At 40.0% G+C, this 27,463-nt stretch overlaps 1 protein-coding gene across 3 annotated transcripts in view; it reads right to left on the bottom strand.

Moving 5' to 3' along the window:
- Window positions 1-27,463, bottom strand: part of setd1ba (SET domain containing 1B, histone lysine methyltransferase a) — a 113,235-nt gene that overhangs the window by 24,402 nt on the left and 61,370 nt on the right. For all 3 annotated transcript variants that reach the window (XM_020511272.2, XM_048611438.1, XM_048611436.1), the window contains 4 exons: window positions 7,531-7,713; window positions 3,366-3,453; window positions 2,513-2,748; window positions 1,517-1,586 (listed from right to left, as the gene is read on the bottom strand). In XM_020511272.2, coding sequence (XP_020366861.2) covers window positions 1,517-1,586; window positions 2,513-2,748; window positions 3,366-3,453; window positions 7,531-7,713 — 577 coding nt within the window. The remainder of the gene's footprint in view (window positions 1-1,516; window positions 1,587-2,512; window positions 2,749-3,365; window positions 3,454-7,530; window positions 7,714-27,463) is intronic.

Here is a 27,463-nt window from a genome sequence, read left to right on the forward strand (position 1 = left end):
ATCGTGTGGAATCCACCTCCACCACGCTCCCAAACAGCGCGTTCCAAATCCTGGCAATCCTGAATAACAAAGTTTCTCTTCATCTCACACCTAGCTCTCTTGTCGACAATCTTGAAATTGCAACCCTTAATTACTGATGTACCAACTAGTGGAAACAGAATATCCTTTCTTACTCTATCAAAATTGTTCTTAATTTTGAACACCTAAATAAGGTCACCTCGTAATCTTCTCTGCTCCAAGAAGAATAAGCCCAATTTCTCTAACCTTTTCTTGGATCTAAAATCCTGCATTCCTGGTCTCATTCTAGTAATACTCTTTTATGCTCTCTCCAAGGTTTTAACATCCTTCTTTAAATAAAGTACCTAAGACTGAACACAATATTCCAAAAGTAGTCTGTCCAATGATTTGTAGAGGCGTGGCATCATTTCCTTGTTTTACACTTTATACGTCTATTTATAAACCCAAGGATCCTATAACCCTTCTTAACAACTATTTCAATTTGCCTGGCCAAATTCAAAGAATTATGCACATGAACACAGAGATCCCTCTACTCCTGTAATCCCCTTAAAGTTGTATCATTTAACCTGTATTGTCTCTCCACATATCTTCTATCAAAATGCATTACCTCACATTTCTCTGTATTCCAATTCTTCTCTCAGGTGTCTGCCCATTTGGCCAACTTGTCAATGACCCCTGAAGTCGCTCAGTGTCATCTTCATAATTAGCTATTCTCCCTAGCTTAGTGTCACCTGCAAATTTACAGATTTTTGCCCTCAACATCAACATCCATCTCCAGATTGTTTACATTAATCAGAAAAAAAAAACACAAGGGTCCCAACACTGATCCTTAGGGAACAACACTTTCAACTCGTCTCTAATCTGAGAAATTCCTACTTATATCTAGCCTCTGTTTCCTATCTTTTAGCCAACTTCTAATCCATGCTGCCAAGGACCCATCAATACCAAACATTTATAATTTGCTAACAAACCTGCAATGAGGCACCATATCAATGCATTTTGAAAGTCTAAATATACAACATCAGAGCAGTACTCTCAACCACTGCCTGTGTCACCTCGCCAAAGAACTCAAATAAATTTATTAGATATGATCTGCCTTTGATAAAGCCATATTGACTGTCTAGTATTAACTTATTTTTTCTAAAATTACCTTATCCCATATTATGGCCTCCATCAATTTTCTCACTATTGACGTCAAGTTGACAGGCCTGTAGTTTCCTTGGTTATCCTTCTGCCCCTTTCCTAAACAACAGTGTCACATTTTCAATCCTACAGCCTCTCAGTGTTCAGACAGGCCTATCATCATTCTGGTATGCATCATATGCCTCCTGTTTAGCTGTGCAATCTTAGGGGAGAGTAAATTTTGGCTATTTTGCATTTCCTTATCCTAATGGTCCTGACGTGCAGATGTACACTGAAAATTAAAATAATTAACACAGTAAAATTTATACTAAAGTTGCTGATGTTCTGCAATCCAAACGCCTGATTAAGACCTCACCTTCTTCAGAATCCAGGCCCTCTTTTTCACTGGTCTCAACATCTGCTTCATCATCTTCAACATCTTCCTCCTGAAAATATTCAGTAAAATTAATTTCATCATATGATTGATGACAGAAAATAATCAGTCCACTGAAAAATAAAACCAATTGCCAAATAATTTAGCAATTATTTATGGCGCACAAGTTAACAATTAACAATACTGTAATGTCTTCCTTCATGTTGGTGTATCACATATGCAGCTTGGCCGACACCATTAGAATGCTTCAAAGATGGAAATAGGAAAAGGGGTGGGTTTCTCTCTGTGTAGTCCTAACTTTAATAAACAGTCAGTTCTGACAGACTTATCTTTTAAAAGTAATGAAAATGTAATACTTCTCTCTCCACTCATTATTTTGGTTGTCCTCAGTCAGTATCTCTGTTGCAGTCAAATATAACACCCATGGGAAACCATCTTTGTAGGCAGATTAGCTCTTTCTGGAAGCCTGGATGCTGACTAGATGTGGTAGAACCAAATGACTCTACGTACACATTCAATAATGACATTTTCCAGAATACTTTCACTGCAGTTTTTCCTTTCTTTTTAATGACAATCTCCTTCATCCATCAAACCATCAACAACCTTAGCCCTCTGATGACTATGTTTACAAAAATAGCACAAGTGTAGCATACTGCAGTTGACTTACAAAGCAGAGCAAAGACATTAAGTAGATATGAGAGGTATTGCAGAAACACTTTTAATTAGCTCTATTGCAGTCAAGTTTACTTACAGTTAAGTGTGAGAGTGCTGAACTTCAGTTCAAGCTGTTCACAGACCTATTCTCAGTTTGGTCTAAAGTAATTAACACTGTTGAAGCCAGTCTGCTCCAGAAGAGACCAAAGCACCATGTTGTGCATCCATCAGTGAATAATCTGCTGATAGACTGGACTGTACAAGTTTTGGTACTGTAGAATTGTTTGAGTTAACTCTTAATATAAAACGCTAGAACAAACCAACCTTTTCTGATGAAGCCTTTTCAGAAACCTCTTCTTCATCCTGTTCCTCCTCATCCTCCTTCTCTGATGATGATTCTTCTTCCTCTTTCCCAGAAGTTTCCTCTTCCTCCTCTCCTTCACTGTCTAGTTTTAAAGGTTTTGCTGGTTTTCGCCTCTCAGTGACTGATTCCAAGTCTCTCTTAGATAATTCAGAAGAATGACTGGCTACATCTGACATGTCTCGGTCACGCTCAGACTCTGTCATAAGTAACGAAGGGATGAAATTAGAACTCTGCATTGCAATATATCCACACAACCACCTCTCAGCCTTATTGTTAGGTTATAAATCTTCTCTAATATATTCAGTTCTCATTGAACCCTTCATAGTTAAATTGTCCATTTGTGACATAATCTATTTTGTGACATCATAACTGCAACATTACCAAAGGTCATTTTACAGCAGGTAACACAAATGTGTCTGTAGTACCTATAATATTTCAGTCACAAACTACATGAAGTACAGACCAAATAACTTGTGTCTACTAATATAGGATCTTACATATGATGAAGTAACCCAAGGTGATATGTTGGAGATTAAATAATACAGAGCAGCAAGTAGGGGAAAGCTAGGGAAGGCAAGTAAAGGCAGAAAGGAGAAAGTTTTGAGGAAGTTTGAAGATGGGGAAGAGACAGTGAAATATAAAAGTTGAGAATGTGCTTCTGTACTCTGGAATTCCAATGACTGATATGAACTCCTGTAACTACTGCTGGATCAGAGGGTGGGCAGCCCATGTAAGAGTCATTCAGAAAATTTGAGTGTGAAGCATTCTTGAACTACAGTTCAATACATATAAACGTGTCAAATGTGGACAAACCTTCATCATCATCATCTAGTGGAGTAGATGGTCTAATTCTCTTCTGATCACCCGAGGAGGCAGCATCAGGTGGCTCTTTCCTCTTTACCTGTAAATTAGTATAGAAACACATGACTTGTCATCTGGAAAACCCTAGTCATTCATCCATTGTGAGCAATCCGCCCATCAATAAACAAGGAGCTGCAGTAGATTTGCCAGTGCGCAAAGATATTAACACAGTAAAATAACACCCACATTTACAAATTGTTATATTGAAAGTAATCACTTTGGTGACTTTAGTTCCAAAGAGCAAGACGTTAAGACTGGCCTAAAATAAAAACAAAGTACTGCAGAAACTCAGCAAGTCTGGCAGCATCAGTGGAGAGAGAAACAGAGTGAATGTTTTGGGCCCAATATGACTTCTTCGTAACCAGCTGACCAGTTCCAAAGAAGAGTCATATTGGACCTGAAATGTTGCCTTGGTTTCTCTCTCCATGTACTGCTGGAGGTGCTGAGTTTCTCCAGTGCTTTGTTTCTTTTTCAGATTTCCAGCATTTGCAGTATTTTGCTTTTCTTTTATTAAGGCAGGCCAAAACACAGCAGCTACTTGTGGCTTATTTTCTGTTTCTAGTCAGTCTACAAATAATGCTAACTAATTACACGTTAACTGTGGAAATATGTCTTTTGTTATCAAACCTGCTATCTTCACAAGTGTTTTAAGAAAATAGCTCTGTTGCAGCCCCATGCCTCAACCATTCAAATGTAGAAAGACCATCAGAAAGCTAAGGCTGTCTGAAAATTGTCTTCTGCAATGTTCTGACCAATATGGCAGTGTTGTAGAGCTGACAAGGTACTCCATTAGGGGGTATTGACATTAATCAATCAGAATCCAAACGTCAGGGAGAAGAGAACATTCCTTTCATTTGTGCAGGAAAAAGATCAGAATCTAATTAGAGCTTCATTTCAGGGTATTCCATACTGTGCCAAGTTTTAACATGATTTGTCCCAGATCCAAATTGGCCTGTTAAGAGTTCCTCAAGTATATGAATGTTAAATATATATTTCCGTGGAGACATAAATGGTGATGAAAACATTGAAGAAGACAGTGAATCCAATATCCATTGAATTTCCCACCCCAAGCCACCACCACCACTTAAAGCCCATTCTAATCTCATTGTTTCAATTTAGCATAGTTTGCAAATTAGGAAAACTCCTCAAATAGCTCTGCCTCCATTTTTATTTTGCATACCCTCTATCTCAAGTCCCACATTTACTGTTTCCAGCTCACCAGCAGGAGGAAGGTAGTGAGTGTAGCAGTGAGTGGGAAGCCAGGATGAAGGTTGCTAGTGGAGGGGTTGGAAAAGGAGGGAGGGAGTCAGAGAGTTAGTAGAGGGAAGCAGGACATGGGAGGGTCGAAGGAGGTAAGTGACAAGTGAGAAGATTGAGGGTTGAGAAAGAAAGGCAGCGAACAGGAAGCAAGTAGAGAGCGTAGTAGAAGTTACTGACAGTAGAAAATTAGCAAGAGGATTTTCTGTGAGTTAGGGTCAAGGCAGTCAATAGGTTTTTATTATAAAAATACAGGTCAGGAACCAGACCCTTCTTTATTATGTTTTCTTGTTGGAAAGTGATTTTTGTTTAGCACGTGATTTTTTGGGAACATGTTGTGATATTTTCTCAGATGGACACGTGGTAGTTGCCACCTCTGTTTGTGGTACTGGGTAAGGGTTGTTTGAGGTTGCTCACTGCCAGCAAACCACTATTGTCTTAGACCCAATAATTAGTGTTGAAGGATACGCTAACATAAGTATGTACAGAAAATCAGTGCTCTTAGCTAACAAGAAGGTCAATTGCCTAATGGCACTAAGTATAATTATATTTGGTCAGGTGTAATTATTAGGACCTTAGGCAACTGATACAAATACATCTGATCCCTCTGAAAGCTGGACTAGAACTCCTCATCTCTACCCACATAATGTGTGACATTAGTAGAATGTGTGGAGCCAAAGTAATATTAACATTAGAACCATTAAATTATACAAAATGAAAAGTGATAAGCAAGAGATATCTGTATTCAAAACTGAGATTCATGATATTTTTCGACATTTATAAATTAAAGGTATGGGATAGGACAAGAAATTGGGGTGGGGAAGATGATCGGCCATGACCTTATTAATTAGTAAGGCAGGCTAGTCCTGCTCTTATTTTTACATTCTAGCTAGAAAATGAATTGGTCAACTTCCAGAGACCTGGCAGTGGATTTGTGGGCAACTAATGTCATGGAGAATGAAGCTAGGTGAGTGTTTAGGTGGATGAGATATATCCTGGGAAGCTGCTATCTCCTTAAACTGGTTCTGAAACAAAACATCCAATTAATGTGGCTGGTCGCAAAATGCATCTTCATGGAGCCTGTGGTAACACCAACAAAAATTTTAACAAATTGTCTTTTGCATGAATGAATGTCATCTTCTTGCCAGCTTGTCCAACAAGTGGCCCACGGGCTACAACATGGCCTTGAGCTCTTATTCAAAATCCAGGTAAGCGTAACTGGAATTACAAAAGGAGCTGCTCCTCCAGTCACAGGTTGGTTATTGCACAGAAAAAGTCTATGATTGCTGAGCAGCTCACTGGTCCCCAATGAGTGGTTTCTCTCAGCCTGAGGACTGAGACTGCAGAGGTGAGTCTGCAAGACAGGTCTCAGGCAGTATTACAGGAGACTCTGGCATGGGAAGGACAAGAAATGAGGGTCAGGATAGTGCAGTAGGTCAGTGAGACTCAAGCTTCTGTAGTGGTGCATGAATGACAAGGGGCTGTGGGTGTGGAGACAGGCAGTGACTTGGAGGTGAAAGTAGGATCAGTGAGTGATTGGGGATCGGTACAGAGTCAATGAGTGACTAAGTTGGGGGAGTCAGACTGCGGAGTGAGGGAATGGCTGAAGGATATGTCAAGGTCAGCGAATGGGTGAATGAGTGACTAAGTTGCAGGGGTGAATGCCAAGGTGTGGTTTTGATATGGTGAGTAAATGTGGCATAAAGGTCAAATGTGAATGAATGAATTGGGGTGAGGGAGGTTAAAGGTGAGAGTAAATGCAGGGTATCTGAAAGAACGAGTGTGTGTGGATGGATGAATGGGTCAATGAATGATCAATTATCTGGTCATGCATGCACCCTTCTCCTTCTTCTACCTCCCCAAAAACCTATCCACAAAAATAGAGAGAGGAGCAAAATCCAAGGTGAAAGGCAACCCACTTCCAATCTCACTTTGTGTGTGAATTCCACCAAGGCCAGATAGGCATGTGTGCTACCAGGAGTGGACCATGGTCAGTGTTAATTAAATCTGACTCCTCAGCTCACTCTGGTCTCCAACCCTGTGCCTGGTAACAAGGTCTCGGAGCCTTCTCTTTTTCTCTCTCCATCTCTGCTTTTTAACCAAAAAGCAAAAAAGTTTTAATAGTTAGTCTGCTGCTATCACTTTTTAAATTGTCATTTTAATGCATTGCTCGTTAAACTATTGTTTTGATTTCTTTTTCTGAAATACATGCTTAGTGTGGTGGTAAAAATGATTTTCCTGAAATTTACTCACCAGTTCCGTGAATGAAAGAAAAATTGATATGTCCATCCCCCACCCTGCCCATGAGTGAAGGTTGCACAAGCCTGATCAACGGTATTAGAAAAGCCACACTATAAAATGAAAAAGGCTAAATGTTTAAAACAAAAATGCAATACAGTGAGAGGAGAGGAGGGGAGAGAAGGTTGAGGTTAATTTGTCAATTTTATCAATGGAGCCATGAAAGTAATGCAACACAACCTATCATATGAAACTGTGCAAAAGTGGAATCCAACATTTCAAAGGAAATTTAGATATTTTGAATCAGGAAGACATTTCATCAGCACATTGTTAAGCAGATACAACACATAAAAAAAGTAATGCTATTTTGAAGACTACACGCAGCATCTGGGAGGACACTGAATGAAAAGCTGTGTGTTAAGCAGATTTTAACAGAACGTTATTTTCCAACATTGCACAGAATGAAGGTATTTTCCCAAATTATAATTTTATAAACTCTTCAAGCACTGGAATTAAAATTAGAAAACATGTATCAAAAATAGTGTAGCTAGATATTGAAAATCTCCCATAATATTGATCTTAACAATATTTTTGTCCTCTGATGATGCTGTGCTTCCCTCACCTTAAAGGACGGTAATCGGATTGCACCCCTCAGTCCCATGCCCAGTCCCATGCCTTCATAACCAAGTCCTTCTCCTTTGGGCCAGTGCTCCAACAGACATGTTGAAGCTGGTGCTGATTCTTTAGGCTTTGGTCTCTCCTCATCTTTAGTCTGATCTGCAGACTTTATTGGCGTCTGTGAAGCCTGTTGAAAGCGGCGGTGAAAATAAAAATAATTACAAAAACACGCACAAAAAAATATATAGTTGAGAACCAACCAAACCTAATGCAAATTCTGCAGCTGAATTCTGAAATTAGCAATGATTATCTGAATAAAGGTTCCGATATAGTGAAGAGAGCCTATAATAAAATTCCAATACAATAAACGTGATTGAATGTGATACTCACTGTGGTCCATTAACTGATGAATATGATTGTGTGAGCATGTCAACATCAGGTTGTTGCTATACTGTCAGTAAGATAGTTCTCCCCAAATTTGTTACCATTCTGCAGATGTTAATGGGAGTTAACCTGCACAGATGACTGGACTCGGTGTGTCTTCACGGTTTCTGATTTTAAATTTATTGGTCCATCCTGTTTTATTCTTGTTATTCTTTCTAGCTGTTTCATATAACTAAGTGGTTTCTAAACCGCTGCAGAGGGTAGTTAAGAGTCAAGCATGTTTATGGGAGACTCGACTCACCATAAAAGCCAGACTGTGGAAGAATAACAGGTTTCCTCCTCTTGAAAAAAGGACATAGTGATCAGCTGGACTTTACAAATCCAAGCAACTAATCAGAATTGGTCTTGTCCGTAATCTAAAAAATGCTCTTGCATGAGATTAGTTTGAGGCAGCCTTAGCCAACTTCCATCTGGGATAACAAAACAGGTCATCTGCAGCCACACTCACAGAGGCTATGGTACGGTAGCTGTGAGAAGTGGAAAAATATCACAGATACCATACATGTGATCTTTTCACTTTAGGGTATGAGGGTGTTTTATTCTGCATATTATTGGACTACAACCGGTTGGAATAACCTGATACTAACTGCAAAATACAGGTTGTACCATTCCTCAGCACTACTGTTCCCCACACTGATGTCTACTACGCTAAATCGCCACTCTTGATGAAAAACAATGATGCTAGGATACAGTATTTTTTTAAAGAAGTGCTGATATTACTGCACATTAAAAGGTAATGTAAAATATTAACAAATCTGGTGCTTTTATTACCTGCAAATCTGAGTATGTGCAACCTTTTGTAAACTTAATGCCAGCTCAACCAATATGCCTGATTTAATTGAGAGCATTTTTTGAATAGCAGCAGAAGCTATCCATCTCAACATGCAGCAGGCCATTCATTGAGAAAACTCAGACTCCTGCACAAGAATATGTCTGGCTACGCTTTAAATATAATGTTCCCCCATGATTCCCTGAAGTAGACATGTGGTTTGAATGCTGCAGAATCAGTGGATCAGTGGATCAGTATTCAATGATCACTTAACAGAAAACTGCTGTATTCCACAGGCACACAATATACAGGTACTTCGATAATTCAGTGAAAACAAATTAAGCACCACTGCTAAGTGCATGGTCAGTCAAGACTGCTCTGCACACAGTGTAGATTTTTAAACTGAATTATGTTTACCATGCAGAAAGCTAACTTTAAAGTTATTTCAGGTGACAATTTATTCCTAAAGGTGAATGAGCACACTGAAGTTATTTCTAAAATCAACTCAGAGTCAGAGAGCCGTACAGCACGGAAACAGAGCCTTCGGTCCAACTCATCCATGCCAACCCGGTATCCTAAACTAATCTAGTCCCATTTGGCCCATATCCCTCTGAAACCTTCCATCATCTATCCATCCAGATGCCTTTTAAATGGTGTAATTATACCAGCCTCCATCACTTCCTATGGCAGCTAATTCCATACATGCACCATCCTCTGCGTGAAAAGTTGCCCTTTAGGTCCATTTTAAATCTTTCCCCTCTCACCTTAAACCTATGCCCTCTGGATTAGGACTCCCCTACCCTGGGGAAAGACCTTGACTATTCACCCTATCCATGCCCCTCATGATTTTATAAACCTCTATAAGGTCACCCCTCAGCATCCGACGCTCCAGGGAAAATCCCCCAGCCTATTCAGTCTCTCCCTATAGCTCAAACCCTCCAACCCTGGCAACATCCTTGTAAATCTTTTCTGAAACTTTTCAAGTTTTACAACATCCTTCTATAGCAGGGAGACCAGAATTGAATGCAGTATTCCAAAAGCGGCCTAACCAACGTCCTGTACAGCCACATGACTTCCAAACTCCTATACTCAGTGCACTGATCAATAAAGGCTAGCATACTAAATGCTTTCTTCACAATCCTGTCTACCTGTGACTCCACTTTCAAGGAACTATGAACCTGCACCCCAAGGTCTCTTTGTTCAGCAACACTCCCCGGGTCCTTACCATTAAGTGTATAAGTCCTGCCCTGATTTGCCTTTCCAAAATGCAGCACCTCACAGTTATCTAAATTAAACTCCATCTGCCACTCCTCGGCGCCTAAATCAACTGAACAAACAGTTTTGCTTAATTTTTATATTATCTCATAGATTGTATTGTGGCATATAGAATCTCAGTCTCATTCACATATTAGTGGTGCACAAACCTAGGAAACATGGTGACAAGGAAATACATGCAACAAAGTAAGCATACAAAATGTGAGCACATTGAATATAATGAAAAACAGAGAAAATGAACTAGTTCAGTACTGCACCTCAATAATACATAGACAAAATATGTCCATTTTATTTAAAGGGAAAAGGTACCTAATGTAGCAATAATCAAATTTAACATCAAGACAACAGCATCAAGCAGTCAAGTGGACTCTTTACCCCAGGGCACCACTCATCTTGTTCCACTATGCTGTCCATAAAAACAAACAGAAATTATTGTGAAGCACCTTATGTCTGCCAAATCAAATCGGATCATAGGACCATTAACCTGACACACTTACATTTTTTGCCTGATTTCCAGACTCCATAATATTACCTGTTTCTGACCAACACTGTTTAAAAGCAGAATGTTTTAGTTTGAACAGGGTTCTAAAATCTTTCATATGTAAATGAAGCCTAAAATTCCAAAAGTAACAATATTTTTCACTATAAAACAGTGAAAGGAATAGGATTACTGGGCAGTGTATCGATTCAGAACACTATTTAGTGAACACGATATTTCCACATGGGCAGTGGGTAATTTTGCTGCAATGCATGTTGCTGGCAGGCAAAGTTTCCAGGCAGCAGCACGGTCTTTGGGAAATGACCGTCAGAACTGTGAAAAGCTTTCAGCAGTGCAAGTATAAATTTTATCCATCTTGGATCATGTTTACAGAGTTTTGTGATCACAGATTGAAAGGTGACAGTTATACATTTGCCACTAATAACTGCAATAGGAACAGTCTGAGGTAAATGAAGAAGAAATTTCATGCAATACTTTAATGAATTATAATGATGCCTTTCCTGTTGCACTTTTCAAAAAATTAAATGAAAGATTCACCCGTCCCTAGTTGCCCTCGAGAAGGTGGTGGTGACCTGCCTTCTTGAATCGCTTCAGTCCATTTGGTGTAGGAACACCCATACGCTAATAGAGAGGGAGTTCCAGGAATTTTGACCCTGCAACACTGAAGGAGTGGAAATATATTTCCAAGTAAGGGCGGCGAGTTGCTTGGAAGGAACCTCGCAGGTAATGGTGTTCTCATATACATGCTGGCCTTCTCTTTTTAGATGGTAGTGGTGCTAGGTTTGGATAGTGCTATCTTAGGAGACTTGGTGAGTTTCTGTTGTGCAACTCATAGATGGTACATACTGCTACTGCTGAACATCGGTGGTGGAGGGAATAAATGTGAGTGGGATGCCAATCAACTGGGCTGCTTTGACTTGGATTGAATCAAATGTCATGACTGTTGTTTGAGCTGCACCCATCCAGGCAACAGGGAGTATTCCATCATACTCCTGACTTGTGCCTTGTAGATGGTGCACAGGTTTTGGGGAGTCAGCAAGTGAGTTAATTGCCACAGGATTCCTAGCCATTTACCTGCTGTTTTTGCCACAGTAATTATATGGCTAGTTCAACTCGGTTTCTAGTCATTGGTAACTCCCAAGATGTTGATGGTGGGCGGATTGAGCATTGGCAATATAACTGAATGTCAAGGGGCAATTGTCAAATTTTCCCCTGTTGGCGATGGTCATTGCCTGGCACTTGTGTGGCATAGATGTTACTTGTCAGTTGTCAGCCTAAGTCTGAATAATGTCAAGGTTGTGCTGCATTTGGACCCGAAAGCTTCAGTATCTGAGAAGTACTGAATGTTGTGGAACATTATGCAATTATCAGCAAACACCCCTATTTCTGACCTTATGATGGAGGGAAGGTCATTGATGAAGTAGCTGAAGATGGCCGGGCTTAGGACGCTACCCTGAGGAACTCCTGCAGAGTTGTCCTGGATTTGAGATGACGTACCTCCTACAACTACAACCATTTTCCTTATGACAGCGATGACTCCAACCAGTGTCATAGAGTCATACGGTATGGAAACAAAATCTTCGGTCCAACCAGTCCATACGGACTATAATCCCAAACTAAACCAGTCCCTCCTGCCTGGGCTTGGCTCATTTCCCTTCAAACATTTCTTATTTATGTACTTACTATAAAGTATGAAGTAAGAAATACAGAATTAAATCTAGAAATAAGCCTGAATCTCACTTGCAAGATCCATACTACTCTGAGTCCACCATTTTTGTGGATGGCTTTCCCTTTGATTCCCAGTGAATTTACTTTTGCTCGAGTTCCTTAAAACCAGTTTTGGTTAAATAGTGCCTTGATCGCAAGGTCACCCCTGGAATTCAACTCTTTTGTCCATGTTTGAACAAGGCTGTAATGATGTCAGGGGTTGACTGGCCCTGGCAGACCCAAACTAAGCATCAGTGATTAGATTGGTGCTAACCAAGTGTTGCCTGAATGAACTGTCGATGGCACCTTTCATCACTTTACTGATGATCAAAAGTAAACTGATGGAACAGTAACTAGACAAGTTGGATTTGCCTTGCTCCTTGCTTACATCGTACCCCTAGGCAATTTTCCACATTGATGGGCAGATGCCAGTGATGTAGCTGTACTGGAACAGTTAGAGTCATGGAGTCAGTTAGCACAGAAACAGACTATTCAGTCCGACTCGTCCACGCCAACCAGATATCCCAATCTGACCTAGTTCTATTTGCCAGCATTTGGCTCGTATCCCTCTAAACCCTTCCTATTCATAAACCCATCCAGATACTTTTTAAATGTTGCATGTTGCTGCTGCTAAAGAATATCTGCTGCAGTTTTCTATATAAAAAGGGTTAATGGGCTTCAAAACTAAACCATCTCATGAAGGATGTTTAAGACATTTCAACTGCGAGTAATACATGCAACAGGCACCCGTAACCTTTCCCACCCACAAACCTTATTCTCACTGCCCTACAACAATCTCTTTCTTAACACATTAAATTTAAAACTTTAATTTTAAAATATTTCTGCCAGCTACTCTGGTCTTTTGCATGCCCTTCCATTCATCCCAACACTGGATCTTAGTGCTTCAGTGACTGTAAAGCACTTTAAAATTTCTGGTGGCTGTGGAAAGCAGTATTTAAATGAGAGTATGATTCTTTTTCGTATTCTCTAACCCTCTCTTTTTCCTTTTACTACCTTGATAAACATTCTCGAAACATCTGTCAGTTCCTGGTCATCCATGCTCATGTAGGAACACAAGAATTGCTAGATGCTAGATCCATCTAGTTTGCCTAGTACTCACTCGATACAATTTTAATACAATTGACACAATGTTGACTAATCATAATTTTCTGTCTACAAATTCTCAACAGTCTTTCCTTTCCCAATTCACTACATTCTTGTCTATTTCAATCTGATGCATTTTCTTTTAGGTTTTGTTTGCTGTTCATATTCAGTGAAATTTAGGCTAGTTAAAGTTTTTCAAAAGGTTAAAACTCATTGAACAAGCAGGGCATGAATATGGATGCTCTACCTTGCTATTTTGCAAACATTATTTCTGTTCCCATTTGGTTATAAAAAACAGTATGCAACATTATGCAATATGGCCAAATGCATGATGCAACAGGCATTTATCACTGGTCAAGTTCTACTGCTGAAACACAAACTAAAACACTTAAAACCAGCTAATGTACTATACAAATAATAAACTTTCTGTCCAATTTTCAATTAGGTAGTCAATATAAAACAGAACAGTATAGCCATTGAATAGTTTGCATTGTGTACGTTGTTGTCCATTGTTGGTTTCTTAAAAGAAATGCTGGGATTGTACAATACATTGATCCTCACTTGGAACACACAAATATTATTGAATGTTTTGAATGTAACACCCTCTACCTAACTACACTAAAGTTCTTGTTCAACATTTTTGGTTTTATATTGAAATTTTATCACTTGCTGATTTTCATATTATCTCTATTAATGTTTCACTCATGTTTAAATAGTGTGCCAACAGATGGACAAGTAGCGTCATACACATCATATTGGTCAAATTCAAGTTTGAGGTATTTTCCCAAAGTCTTCTTGGGGCCTGGGATGGGGGTGAGGGGGGAGGTATAGGGGCAGGCATAGCACTTCCTGCGGTTGCTCTTCCTCCAGGCCCCAAGAAGACTTTCCACATCAAGCAGATGTTCACCTGCACATCTGCTAATGTGGTATACTGCATCCGCTGTTCCCGTTGTGGCCTCCTCGACATCGGGGAAACCAAGCGGAGGCTTGGGGACCGCTTTGCTGAACACCTACGCTCGGTTCGCACTAAACAACTGCACCTCCCAGTCGCGAACCATTTCAACTCCCCCTCCCATTCCGCAGATGACAGAACAGCAACTCATATTCCGCTTGGGAACCCTGCAGCCCAATGGTATCAATGTGGACTTCACAAGCTTCAAAATCTCCCCTCCCCCTACTGCATCCCAAAACCAGCCCAGCTCGTCCCCGCCTCCCTAACCTGTCCTTCCTCCCACCTATCCCCTCCTCCCACCTCAAGCCCCACCCCCATCTCCTACCTACTAACCTCATCCCGCCCCCTTGACCTGTCCATCCTCCCTGGACTGACCTATCTCCTCCCTAGCTCCCCACCTACACTCACCTTTACTGGCTCCATCCCCGCCTCTTTGACCGGTCTGTGTCCTCTCCACCTATCTTCTCCTCTATCTATCTTCTATCTGCCTCCCCCTCTCTCCCTATTTATTTCAGAACCCCCTTCCCCTCCCCCTTTTCTGAAGAAGGGTCTAGGCCCGAAACGTCAGCCTTCCTGCTCCTCTGATGCTGCTTGGCCTGCTGTGTTCATCCAGCTCTACACCTTGTTATCTCAGATTCTCCAGCATCTGCAGTTCCTACTATCTCTGCATCTTCAAGGCCACTGTTTAGTCCGGTTTCTGTGAAAATGGAGATCAATAACAGGCTGAGTGAAGATAGTTTCCTTAGATCACCAGTTGCTTATGAATTCCTTTTTTTGAGGGGGCAAGAAAAAAGATTCACAAGCTACAAAATAACAGATGGCCTCATGGTGTAATTGATAGGATATTATGCTAAGTTGCAGATTCAAGTCAAGATATAGCATTGAATTTTCAAAATGACAAATCCCCATGTTCAAACTTCTCCCTCATCACACCATCAAATAACTGGCTCTCCACTTTTTCCCATATCACCAAGAAAGAGGAATATTATTATGTGACAGTTCATTTGTCGGGATGGTTTGCAATGCAGAGATACTCCCAACAGCAGGAGTTCAATTCTTGCACTGGTTTAAGGTACCAAGAAGGATTCTCCTTCTCAAACTCTCCACTTCTCTCAAAAGGTTACCATTTACAAGCAGATCCAGCTCAATCTTCTGCAATCTATGGGTTTTTTTGGTTTCCTTTATTCATTCATGGGATGAGAGCGTCGCTGGCTAGGCAGCATTTATTGCCCATCCCTAATTGCCCAGAGGGCAGTTAAGAATCAACCACATTGCTGTGGGTCTGAAGTCACATGCAGGCCAGACCAGGTAAGGATGGTAGTTTCCTCCCCTAAAGGACATTAGTGAACAAAATGGGTTTTTCCGACAATGGACAATGGATTCACGGTCATCATTAGATCCTTAATTTCAGATATTTCTTGAATTCAAATTCCACCATCTGCCATGACGGGATTCGAACCGGGGTCCTCAGAATATCATCTGCGCCTCTGGGTTAACAGTCCAGCAATAATACCACTAGGCCATCACCTGGTGGACAACGATTTACATTGAAACTGGATCTGCAAGTCAACAAATGTCCTAACATACAAAGTAGTTGATGTCACCATGTTCTGGCACTGCACTGGGACCTGAACTGTATACAAGCAAAACACAACAGTACTAGAGAAATTCCATCAGCAACGCTTCTGCCTCAGCCTCCAGATCCAATGGGAGGACCACTGAACAAACATTAGTGCCCTTCTTGAAGCTATGTATGGACTGGATGCTGTATCCAAATGAATTTAAACCATTTCTATAAACAAGTTTTGTTTCCTTGACCTTGTCTCAAGAAAATTCAAGCACTCTCTAAAGCTCCCTTTGAAACGCAGTAGCATTTGCCTTACTGAAGGGGCAGAGGCTGCTGTTAAGTGTTCAAAATGGCAATAACTTTTCCATCAAGCTGCATTATGCTTTGAATCCCAATGTCTTAATGATAAGGTAGAGCAGTAGCAGAGGAGGAAAGAAACAGAAGTAGTCCTGTACTCCAGACCCCACTCATGAGGGGTCCTACCCTATCTGCCAAAGATCTGCATGTTGAGAATTGGCCTGTTCAATCACCATGAAAACCCTTGGCAGAAAAATGGCAATCCCGAAAAAACATGATCTTCAAACTGAGCGACAGTGATGACAAAGTCAAAAGGATGCATCAGTTATGTTACACTGTGATAATCTGCTGAAATGTCTACATTCTTTTACAGTGACAAATCTCATTTGCCACCATTGCTGTGCATAAATTGGCTACTTATTTCTCCACATTTCAACAGTGATCACACCTATAAAGTACTACATCAACTGTGAAGTCATTTTTAAATTTTGATGTCATGAAAGTGGCTATATGAATGCTGATACTTTCATCACTTTGATAACATCCATTTGATGTTAAGTAAATACCAGATAAATTACTTAAAGGAATTTTTTGCCTTGAGGCTGCAGATCAAAATTCTGTGATTGTTGCAGGTAGGTCAATTAGCAGACTGCAGACATTATGTTCACATTATTTTCTGTTCCCAGGGATTTTCTCTGCACATTGTAAATTAGTGCCTTTGTTTCCCCATTTAGCTCCTGAACATATACAGCCTGAAGCTCGACAGTCATTTGCAAGTAATTTATTATCCCAGATTTCATGACTTCCTAGCTCCTATTTAGCTGGATGTTCCTTTGTTGACAGGTTTGAAACTGTTCTCCCAACTTTGTAATTGCTTGAAATGTAGACGCAGGTTTAATTAAGACCTCCAAGAGGGCAATGTTGCTACTTAAATAATCAATGTACAAGATTAACAGGGAAAAGCATGAAATTGGCACAGCTAAAATGCTCAGAAAGCCAGTCTGAACGCGATAGCTGAATAGTTACTTCTGCACCATAAAAGGTTCTGTGATTCTTTGCAGTCTCCCTCTTCTACACTCTACTTTGCAGCCTCCTTGTCTTTGTTGCCTCATTGCAGCCTTCACATTCTCCCTCCCACCACCCTCAAATGTCCTTCGGAGCCTCCGAGGTCCCTCGAGCCCTCGTGTCTCTCACCAGTCTCCTTGCAGCCACCTCATCACATCCAGCTCCCTTACAGCAGCCACATCTGACAGCCCTTTTGCAGCTTCCCTCATTCCCCCCACCCACCCCAATACCAACGTAGCCTCCTGCTCTCTTCTCCAACTCCTTTGCAGTCTCCCTTTTCCCTGCAACCTGGTAGGCAAATAGCTGCCTTGATAGAATAAAAAAAGGGGGCTCACCACTCCCCCCTCATGTTAGCAGCAAAAAGCTGCACCTGGCCACGGCTCTACAATTCAGCTTCAGCAAAATGGTGGCTAGCTCCCAGCACCAGCTGTTGGATCTCAGCTGTTGTCCATAACCTTCTTAGGACCTCTGCTGCCAGACACGCACTCCCAAACCACCCCACTGACAGACCTCAGGGCGCTAATTCCTGCTCTCCACCACTGGATTTTCCTGAGTGATGTGGGGATTTCAGGAGCAGATTCAGCCATCACCCCCAAATATTTTGAGCATTGCCCTGAACAAATGAAGCATTCATGGTGATCTTGTACATGCCAGGCAATTGTTTAGTCTTGTACCCCACCTAAATCGTTGCAAACAATTAAGACAATCTTAAGGCCATACAACTGTCGTCTTTAACTGAAGAAAGCACTACATAATACAAAACAGGATCATTTCTACACAGCACACAGACACGAAACGAGTGATACAGAACCGCTTCCGGAAGTTGCCTGGGATCAAACTTGCTTTCCTCAGCGGTCTGTGCGTGTGGTCTCTCATGTAATTTCTTAGCCACACAGTAGATGGAGCTCTACACACTAAGTTGATTCCTTCTGCATGGCTGAATTTGAACATGTCTGCTAAAAACTTCTGCTTCCTGAATATAGAGCCTTTACGTCGCTAAAGTATAGGCCTACTTAAAAACATCAAATAACAAGAATGCAAGGGCAAAGATTTAGAAAGCAGAGGGGCATAGGGCTCTACTATTCTGTACCTGAAGCACTGTAACCTGAAGACTACAGAGCAGGTATTGAAAAGTGGGATTAAAATGGGCAGCTCTTTTATTAAGCCTGTACAGACACAAAGGGCTGAATGGTCGCTTGCTGTGCCATAAGCAATGGTTTGATGGTAAACCTTCTCTCTTTGAAAATTTATATCTACTCTGTCAGATCTACAATGCAAAATGTATCATGTAATTTGTACTAAATACCAACAGCACGTCAATCTCATTTAGTGCTTTTCAATTTGATTCTTTGAAGTAAACTCATATTGGCTGCAAAAGGATTTTAATGCTCCCGTAATGTGTCACCCAGGATCAAAGATAGGTTTATCACTATATGTTCACACTAGAAAATAGTGTGATTTGTGAAGAATCTAAGTTTGCATTGCTGCAATTCTCTACGCTTACACAACACTCTCTCATTTCATCACCATAGACCAAGTGTATTTTACTGTTACCATACAAGGAGCAAAATGAACCAGTGTGAATCAAATAGCTGATGTCTAATGCAAGCGACTTTATAAAATGTGGTATTTATCTTCCACATCTTCTTTTCCCTGCTTTCAATATTTCACAAAGGACTGAAACATTAACAGAATGCATTTACAAATCAAAAATATTTCTAATAATAATTAAAATAATATTTGATTGTTAAACATAGTGCCATACAGGCTTAGTTTTTCCTTGAACCCATCCTTAGAACGCAAAAGCCTTTAAAATGAGAATACCCCTGTGCCAAGTAAGGTATTCGTTAAGCATGCAGTGTAAAATTAATTGCTTCCAAGCAAATGCTCACTTTAAACAAATTCACAGGGTGCCCACGTACATTTTTTAAGTGGTTTGTTTGGTTGCCTTTTATATATAAATTGAATTGAAGATGCTGACTATATAACAAAGCATACCCTTTGTAGTTACTGATATCCCAGTACTCAGAACAGGCAAAAGAAAAGTACGCTTCCAATTGCAAGCAATATAGTCTACATTGTTAACCAACTATTCACTACACTATGAAGGCAAATGATTAATATAGCATCTTGAACATAGCAAGACGCAGCAAAGCACTTCACGAGTAATATCAAAAAAGACAAACAAGGAAATATGAGAACAGATGATCAAAAACTTGGGTCAAAGAGAGAAATACAAACAAGTGAATTAGGAGCAAGCATAAGCTACTGAGCTCCTCAAGCTTGCTCTACCACTCAGCAAGATCATGGCTCATCAAACTGCAACCTCAACTCCATTCTTGCCTACCCAAATAACCTTTCCCTGCCTTGGTTATCAAGAATCTGACCTAGCTCTCATTTTTAAAAATTCAAAGAATCTGTTTCCCCCACTTTTTCAGGAATTGAGTTCCAAAGACTCTCAACCCTCGGCAAGAAAATGTTCTCATCTGCCTTAAATGGGTGACCCCTTATTTTTAAACAGTAATCCAGAAGTCAAAAGGCAGAATGTATTATTGTTGGTATATTGTAAGAAGCATTTCAAACATGGAGGTAGGTAGGAGAAAATTCTAGCTGAAGGTACAGCTACCAACAGTGCAACAATTGTTAAAGGGATAAGAGTTAGAAAATCATTAAGAGGACTGTAGGGCTGATAAAGGTAAGAGAGATAGGAAGGGACAAGGCCAGGATATAAATAGAAATGTGCCCATTTCTGGGATCAACAAGCCATCCTTGGAACTAGACCCTTCATCCAGGGTCTAGGCCCGAAATGTCAGCCTTTCTGCTCCTATGATGCTGTTTGGCCTGCTGTGTTCATCCAGCCCTGCACCTTGTTGTCTCGGATTCTCCAGCATCTGCAGTTCCTACTATCTCCCATCCTTGGAACTCCTGGGTTTTCTGAGGCTTCGGATCCCAGCTATCCAAAGCCAATTTTAAAATGGTGCATAATACGAGGCATGGAGCCTCATTTCAATATTAAAATTGGCAACTGACCTCCACTATAAACAGAGATGAGAAGCTTGGAGGCAGGTTGTAATTTTTAACACTTTAAGCCATCCACCCGACTCAAACTGGCCTGACTTTTTGAGTGCATTAAAATTCCTCCCAAAGCGTCAGCTTGTAACATTCTAACTTGCGAGTCAAAAAGTTGGAACTTGAGTCTCGCTCCTTTACTTGAGCACAACTTAAGCACAGAACTTGGGACTGCTACACTGCCGTGGGATATTGATCTCCAAATGAAATATTCATATTATACATTCTAAAATGACATGTCAAAGATTTTTATCGCTGACATTTATGGAAACTTGGCTTGCAAACCAATCACTTGCCAAACCAAAAACACACTTTGCCTTTCAACTTTCCTTCTCTTACCTGTAGATGATCCTTTTGTATCCCCAAGAAGCCACACAGAGATCAGGGATCTCACAGATTGGCCATGATGGGCTTAACCCTACAAGAACAACTATACTGAGCTAAATCATCTCAATTTAAAATAAAATTTCAATTTTGAAGTACTCTCTTCAGAACAATACTATTATATTATTCTTCAAAGTAATATTTAGCAGAAACCTAGTCTCAACTGTTTTTCTACGCAGAGTTTATCTTCAGCAGGTTCCACTATATAGAAAAATGCAAACTGTTCAAACTGCAGCTTTGGACAGCAATTTCTTCTTTCTTTCTTGCAAATGCTATTCTATGAACTTTAGTTGCACATTCACTTCCTAATATTGTGTCATATGTCTGTAGTAGCATCTTTAGGATGTGTAACCGGGAAGTTCACGTGACAGGACCTCTGTGGAATTCAACAGTATGTTCTCAGTTTGGAGACTAACAAGGTTTTCACTGTCAAATTCTGGGGAGTTTCCAAAGCTCACAACGTGCTCCTATGGGCCATTGAAAAAGTCACTTTCTCTTACTTCCAAATCTTACGATTTGCTGTTGAGGACACGTGTGCTGCTTGTTAGGTTACACAATGCATACAGATATGTACATTAAGGTCAGACAGTTGAGCACTCCTAGGTGTAGATGTGTGACCAAAACAAATTTTTGGCCAGGCTCATATTATTAAAAGGACAGCAATGGAGCAGTCTATTCCTGACTGTTGGGAAGTCATGAGCCAAGCCACCTTCAGAATATTATCTCCTTACATACTCTTTCTTCTCCACTGCTGTTGAACTCTTAATCCACCCATTCTTTAGTTTAAGATTTGAAACTTAAAATGTTCTTGTTCTTGTTGATGGCTTCCCTGCCCCAACTTGTACAAATATTCAGAGCTTTGTGATCAGTTTTCTCTCCTCAGAGTTCAGTAGCCTCATACTGGGAGCAATTTGGGTTATCTTCACATTCCTCACTGCATCCCACAGTTATATTTTACATCAGTCGCTTTTATTTCTTCAACATCAGCTACCTATCCCCTCCATTCTACCAAAGACAGACTCCATGGCTGATGAGACCATGAAATCTTTGAATTCTCACATCTCTTTGTCTTGCTAGGATACATCTCTCCTATCTGTCAGGATATCTCTCCCACTGCGTTGCTGAGTGTTTTTATGGTGTCTACAGTAAAGTTCACATTATTTACCCAGATAACAAATGGGGATTTAGCAAAGTAATCAAACGATTGTAAGTGCTAATGGAAGCTCTATAAATATAGTAAATAATTTTTATAAACAAACTTGAAGTTCTCTTGCCATCATGCCGCTGTCAATGATTAAAATTTTGGGAGATTTCGAAATTAACCTCTATATGCTAAACGAAATGCTTCATTTATAAAATGTAAATGCTGCTTTTCAATTCCCTCAAACCAAATTAAACTTCCTTTATTAAACATCAGCTGTTTGCATCTTTTCCTTTACCTTCAAAGATCCTCAAAAACCAAATGTTTAACTGAATACTAACTCTTTCCTCCCTCCTTTCCTTGGCTCAGTGTCCAGTTTCCTTACGCTTATTTATGAAATGCCTTAGACTATTTCTTTGGATTGTAGACCCAGGGCCCCCCTCATCCTTAGAGCAGCCATTGGAATGCAACAACTATCCTCTCCATTTTCTCTTTCCATGGGAAAAACACCTAGAAGGAGCAGAAAGTTAAAATGTATGTGGTCATAAAGCAGAACAAGGGTATCCAAAAGTATTGTAGTCCAATCCATTGTAAATAACTTCACCTGCAAACTACACACAACTAAACATATTGCAGCACACAAGGTTATGGAAAATAAGACCGTGGACAAATAATTTTCCAAGGTGCTTTAGAAGTCTGTTATTGAAGCTGATCAAACATGGCTAGTGAGAAGACCCTGATGTTAGGTTAAGATGCAGAGTGCTTGAGGAAGTGACTGTTATGATTTGGTAGTTGATAAAAGGTTTTGTTTGTGAAAGATTCCCACAGCACAGACTGATTTGGGTAAACATATCTTCTGCAATCAATTCTACCAACTGCTGCACAGTAAGCAAAATGTGACAGGTTACAACAACTTTAGGTATCTTTGTTGGGTCCAAGCTCCTAATAATTCTTTAGGTTATCTATAATGTACTAAGCTCAGATTCCGTTAGCTGTATTTTATTTATACTTGCCTCCTGACCTTGTGTTTGTCAAAGAGTGAGTTAACCAATGACAACTGTGGATAGTCTTCCCTTCTCACCCATCTGTTCATGTTTACTGGCATAACAAATAGTTATGGAACCATAATTAGTCATAAAATGATCAGTTGTGACAACTGCCAAAGCAGGGGAGCATTCATGTAACTAGTCTCATATCCATGGACACAAACGAGCTACACATCATCAAAGTATCACAGAATCAGAGAAACCCTACAATGTGGAAACAGGTCATTCAGCCCAACAAGTCTACACCACCCCTCTGAAGAGCATCCCACCCTGACCCATTCCCCTACCCCTACATTTCTCTTGTCTAACCCACCTAACCTAAACACGCCCAGGCACTATGGGCAATTTAGCATGGCCAATCCACCTACCCTGCACATCTTTGGACTGTGGGAGGAAACCGGAGCACCCGGAGGAAACCCACGCAGACACGCGGAGAATGTGCAAACTCCACACAGTCGCCCAAGACCGGAATCGAACACGGGTCCCTGGCACTGAGGCAGCAGTGCTAACCACTGAGCTGCCATGCCGCCCCAGCAGTAGATGTAGATAAGCATTTTTTCACAAAAGTAGTAGAAAGAATGGAGGCTGGAATGGCCATATTCACAGAAGCAATAATGCAATTTGAGGATTATAGCCACAAAGTGGAAGGGCATTTTTTCCTTCTGGAAAGCACAAATCAAGACACGTGGACAACAAAGCAACTGACACTTGCATTAAGTAAATGTGTATAAGCAGGTGGGGCAGGCATTTCCTACAGTTCCCTGAAATGTAAACATAGCATATGTATTTGTAGTGATGCTCAGCCTTACCCTATCTATCTTCGTCCCTTTTCAAATAAAGTAGTCACATTAGCTATTTCCAATCTAAAGGAACTCAAACAAGTTTTGGAAAATTAAAACCATCACATGAATTACCAACTCTGATTTCTCTCCACCGATGCTGCCAGACCTGCTGAGCTTTTCCAGCCATTTCTGTTTTTGTTTCTGATTTACAGCATCTGCAATTCTTTTGGTTTTTATTGTATCAGTTATCTTAATTAACTACTTCTTTTAAGACCGTAGGATGAAATCCATCAGAATCTGGGGACTTGTTAACTTGCACTTGCAACAATTTAGAATCATAGAATCCTTACCATGCAGTTAGAGTCCATTCAGCCCACTGAGTCTGCACCAACCCTCTGAAGAACATCCCACACAGGCCCACCTCCACATTCTATCCCTGTAAACCCGCATTTACTATGGCTTATCCATCTAGCCTGCTCATCCAAGAAATTATGGGGCAACTTAACATGGTCAATCCATCTTTGGACTATGAGGGGAAACCAGAGCACCCAGCGGAAACTGATGCAAACACGGGAGAACATACAAACTGCACACAGTCACCCAAGGCTGCAATTAACCTTAGGTCCCTGGCACTGTGAGGCAGTGGTGCTAACCACTATGTCACTGTGCCACTCCGACGATTTACTTAGTACTAACTTCCCTTCAATTCCTAAATCGACAGCTATTTCCAGGATGCTACATGTAACCTGTCTAGCAAAGACTGATGCAAAATATCTGTTCAATTCATCTGCCATCTCTTTATCCTTCATTATTAATTTTCCAGATTTGCCAGACACATTTTCTAGAGGACCAACACTTACTTTATTAACTTCTTTTTAGATATCTGAAAAAAACATTTTCCATGTTTCTATTTTATTGACTGACTTTGTCTCACACTCTAATTCTAATTTTACCTCATTAATCTTTTGGTAAGTACTTGCTCTTTTTTAAATATTTTGTCCAACCTTCTGACCTGCCACCTATCCGAGCACAATTATAAGTCCTTTCTTTGAGTTTGATACTACCTTTGACTTTCTTAGTTAACAATGGGTGGCAAATCCATCCCTTAGAACTGTGTGGCTGTTCTGGAACAGAAACTAGAGGCACAGCTATTTCTGAAGCCCATTAAAAGAGTATCATGCAAGTGTGATTTTTCATATTAATTTATTACTTTAATCAACAAGTGTTCAGACATTTTTAAACATACCTCTGGGCAAGTGGAACTTGAATCCAGACCTTCTAGTCCAGAGGTACAGACACTACCACTGCACCAGATTCTCAGAGTTAGCAAGAATACTAACAGATTAAATATGAAGTCTAGTGATAACTACCAGAAAACAAGTTTGCAAATCACAGCAAGTTCCTTAAATGCAATACTTTAATTTATATTATTTTTGCTCTAATGGTGGTTTAACCAACTTTCAATCCAATTCAAGTCAATCCTCCAGTACCTACTCTCCACTCCTACTGAACAAAATCAAATGCCCAGTTGTCATCAACTACATAATCATCTCCACAATAGGTGTATGAATAAATTTAGTGTCCGTTTTAGTATGAAAATTTCCGTTTCTCCTGATCTCGCATCACCTGGTCTTTTCTTCAAGATCATTAACAATGTAAACACAACAATGCAGGCAAGATCACGTTATTTAACAATACCTTTTTTTAATCCATACAGAATTATATCAATCTCAGGAGCCCACCTTTCCCATACTATGGCATGTTACCATTTAGCAAAACAGAAATAAGACTCTTCAGTCATTAAAGTCTGTTTCACCATTGTTCATCTGCATTTGTCATCGAGGTTAATTCCTCATTCTCTTTGAGATCACACACTAGGTAAGTCGTGAAAACTAAATGCTGGTCTGTACGAAATTTAGAACAGCTTGGTGAGGTACAGTGGTACTCATTAGGATTACTTTTAAAAATATCTTTACTTGAAATATTAGATACAAGTGTTACACTACTGTAACAGCAAAACTGATGCTATTCAATTAGATTACTCTCTCATTCATGTGCGATGTATAACTTTTGGATTTGATTTTATTTCACCCTCCACTGTAACTAAGGAACTCCTTCAGCTAGGAACAGCAGGTTATAGGATGAATGGAGTATTAAATTAGTAGCAGCACTTTCTTCCAATCATATGGTAAGTGAAGAAGAGTGTACCAGCTTGTATTCTTCCAGGATACAATACAAGAATGGGCAGTGACTCTCCCATGATGGGAAAAAAAACACCTGGACATGAAGTTGGAGCACTGATGGTTAGATCTGATCTAACAGGATTCAATTTGCATTTATGTTAACCTAGGAGAGATAGCTAGTAATTTCAAGTGAAGGCATTTTTGAAAATCTTTCCTAATAATTATTACCGGGCCTCACCAAGCAGCCTTAAATTTGGCCCCAAACAGCGCTCAGTTTTGACATCTCATCCACAGTGTCTATTATCACCAAGTGGATGAGAAATTAATCTTGGATGATCTTTACTAATACACCATGACATAACTGCCGATAATATGTTCATTTTGTAGCTTTAGTAATTTGTTTCGTGTAATCTTCCTTGGTGTTGTCCATCCATCCTGATTTGGTGGTGTCCACAATTTTGTAATTGTGGTTTGATTCTAGTATCTAAATTGTTACAAAACAGTGAACAACAGTGGTCCTAGAACTGACCCTTGCACTCTTGAATAGCAGCCCGTTACAAATATTGGATTGACTGCTGTGAATCCCAACTTGGAGTCTCTGTTTAAGATAAAATATACAATCTTGGCAAATTCAAAATACTACTACTTTTGCAACATGACAACATTTATCTTTTTATTCCAATTTATCTTCTTCGCATTACGCGAGTGTAGCATAGAAAAAAAAAACAGTAGTTCCATTAAGGCTTTTCTTGAGTAGAATACTTAAATATTAAATTGCATGAAGAGACCAGGGCAGCCTGTTTTTTCTCTCTCCCACAGACAGCTCAGCAGGGACTGCAAAATTTGGTCTCGAGAGAAAAACACACCCCCTGGGACAGGAGAATAGAGAACAGAGTTTAATGACTGCATTTCAAGCACAAATATCCTAGCAACAAACTTAACACTGCGAATAATGCAATCTTTGCTGCTTGTATGGAAATTAATAACATGTTCTATTACTGAAGGAAAATCTTATTTAATTTAGTTTTGTTTTGACTATATTGTTCGCCATTTAAATTTTCTGTCAATCTTTGGTTGGTCACTTAATTCTACACACCATTATCCCAACTGATAGACTACCCAGCTTTGTGCCAATAAATCTCGAGGTTGACTTGAGTAATGTCAGATGACCAACTTTTTAAAAACTGAAGACCAAACACCCACAGACATAACTAGGCATAAATATTAAGGTACACAAGTTCCAAAAGTCTTCATAAAGCCATTGCCGATCAGTTGTTCTAATGTTTTAAAAGTTTGAGTAGACTGAAAAGGCATTCACTTGTCCCTGCATAAATCAGCAGAAAGGAGTAGTTGAATTTAGACCCAAGAATTTATTTAAAAAATGATCTGATTAGGAATATATGATTTAATTAAGGAAAGTTGTTCAACAGGTCTTGCAATGCTATCTCTGAAACATCAACCTAACCTATGACATGACAACACAACTGAAATTAAAGCACCTTGAAAACACAATGCCAGACAGATATGGCCAGTCACTTTTCCCCCAGCCTATTAGTAATGTTGGGGTTGCTCACCTGTGTGAATTGTGTCTCAGCAGAGTGGAATATCAAATGCCATACCAGCTGCTTACTGCAAGATCAACAACATGCACTT

This window comes from Rhincodon typus, chromosome 24 (genome assembly GCF_021869965.1).
Source record: "Rhincodon typus isolate 14 chromosome 24, sRhiTyp1.1, whole genome shotgun sequence".
NCBI lineage: Eukaryota > Metazoa > Chordata > Chondrichthyes > Orectolobiformes > Rhincodontidae > Rhincodon > Rhincodon typus.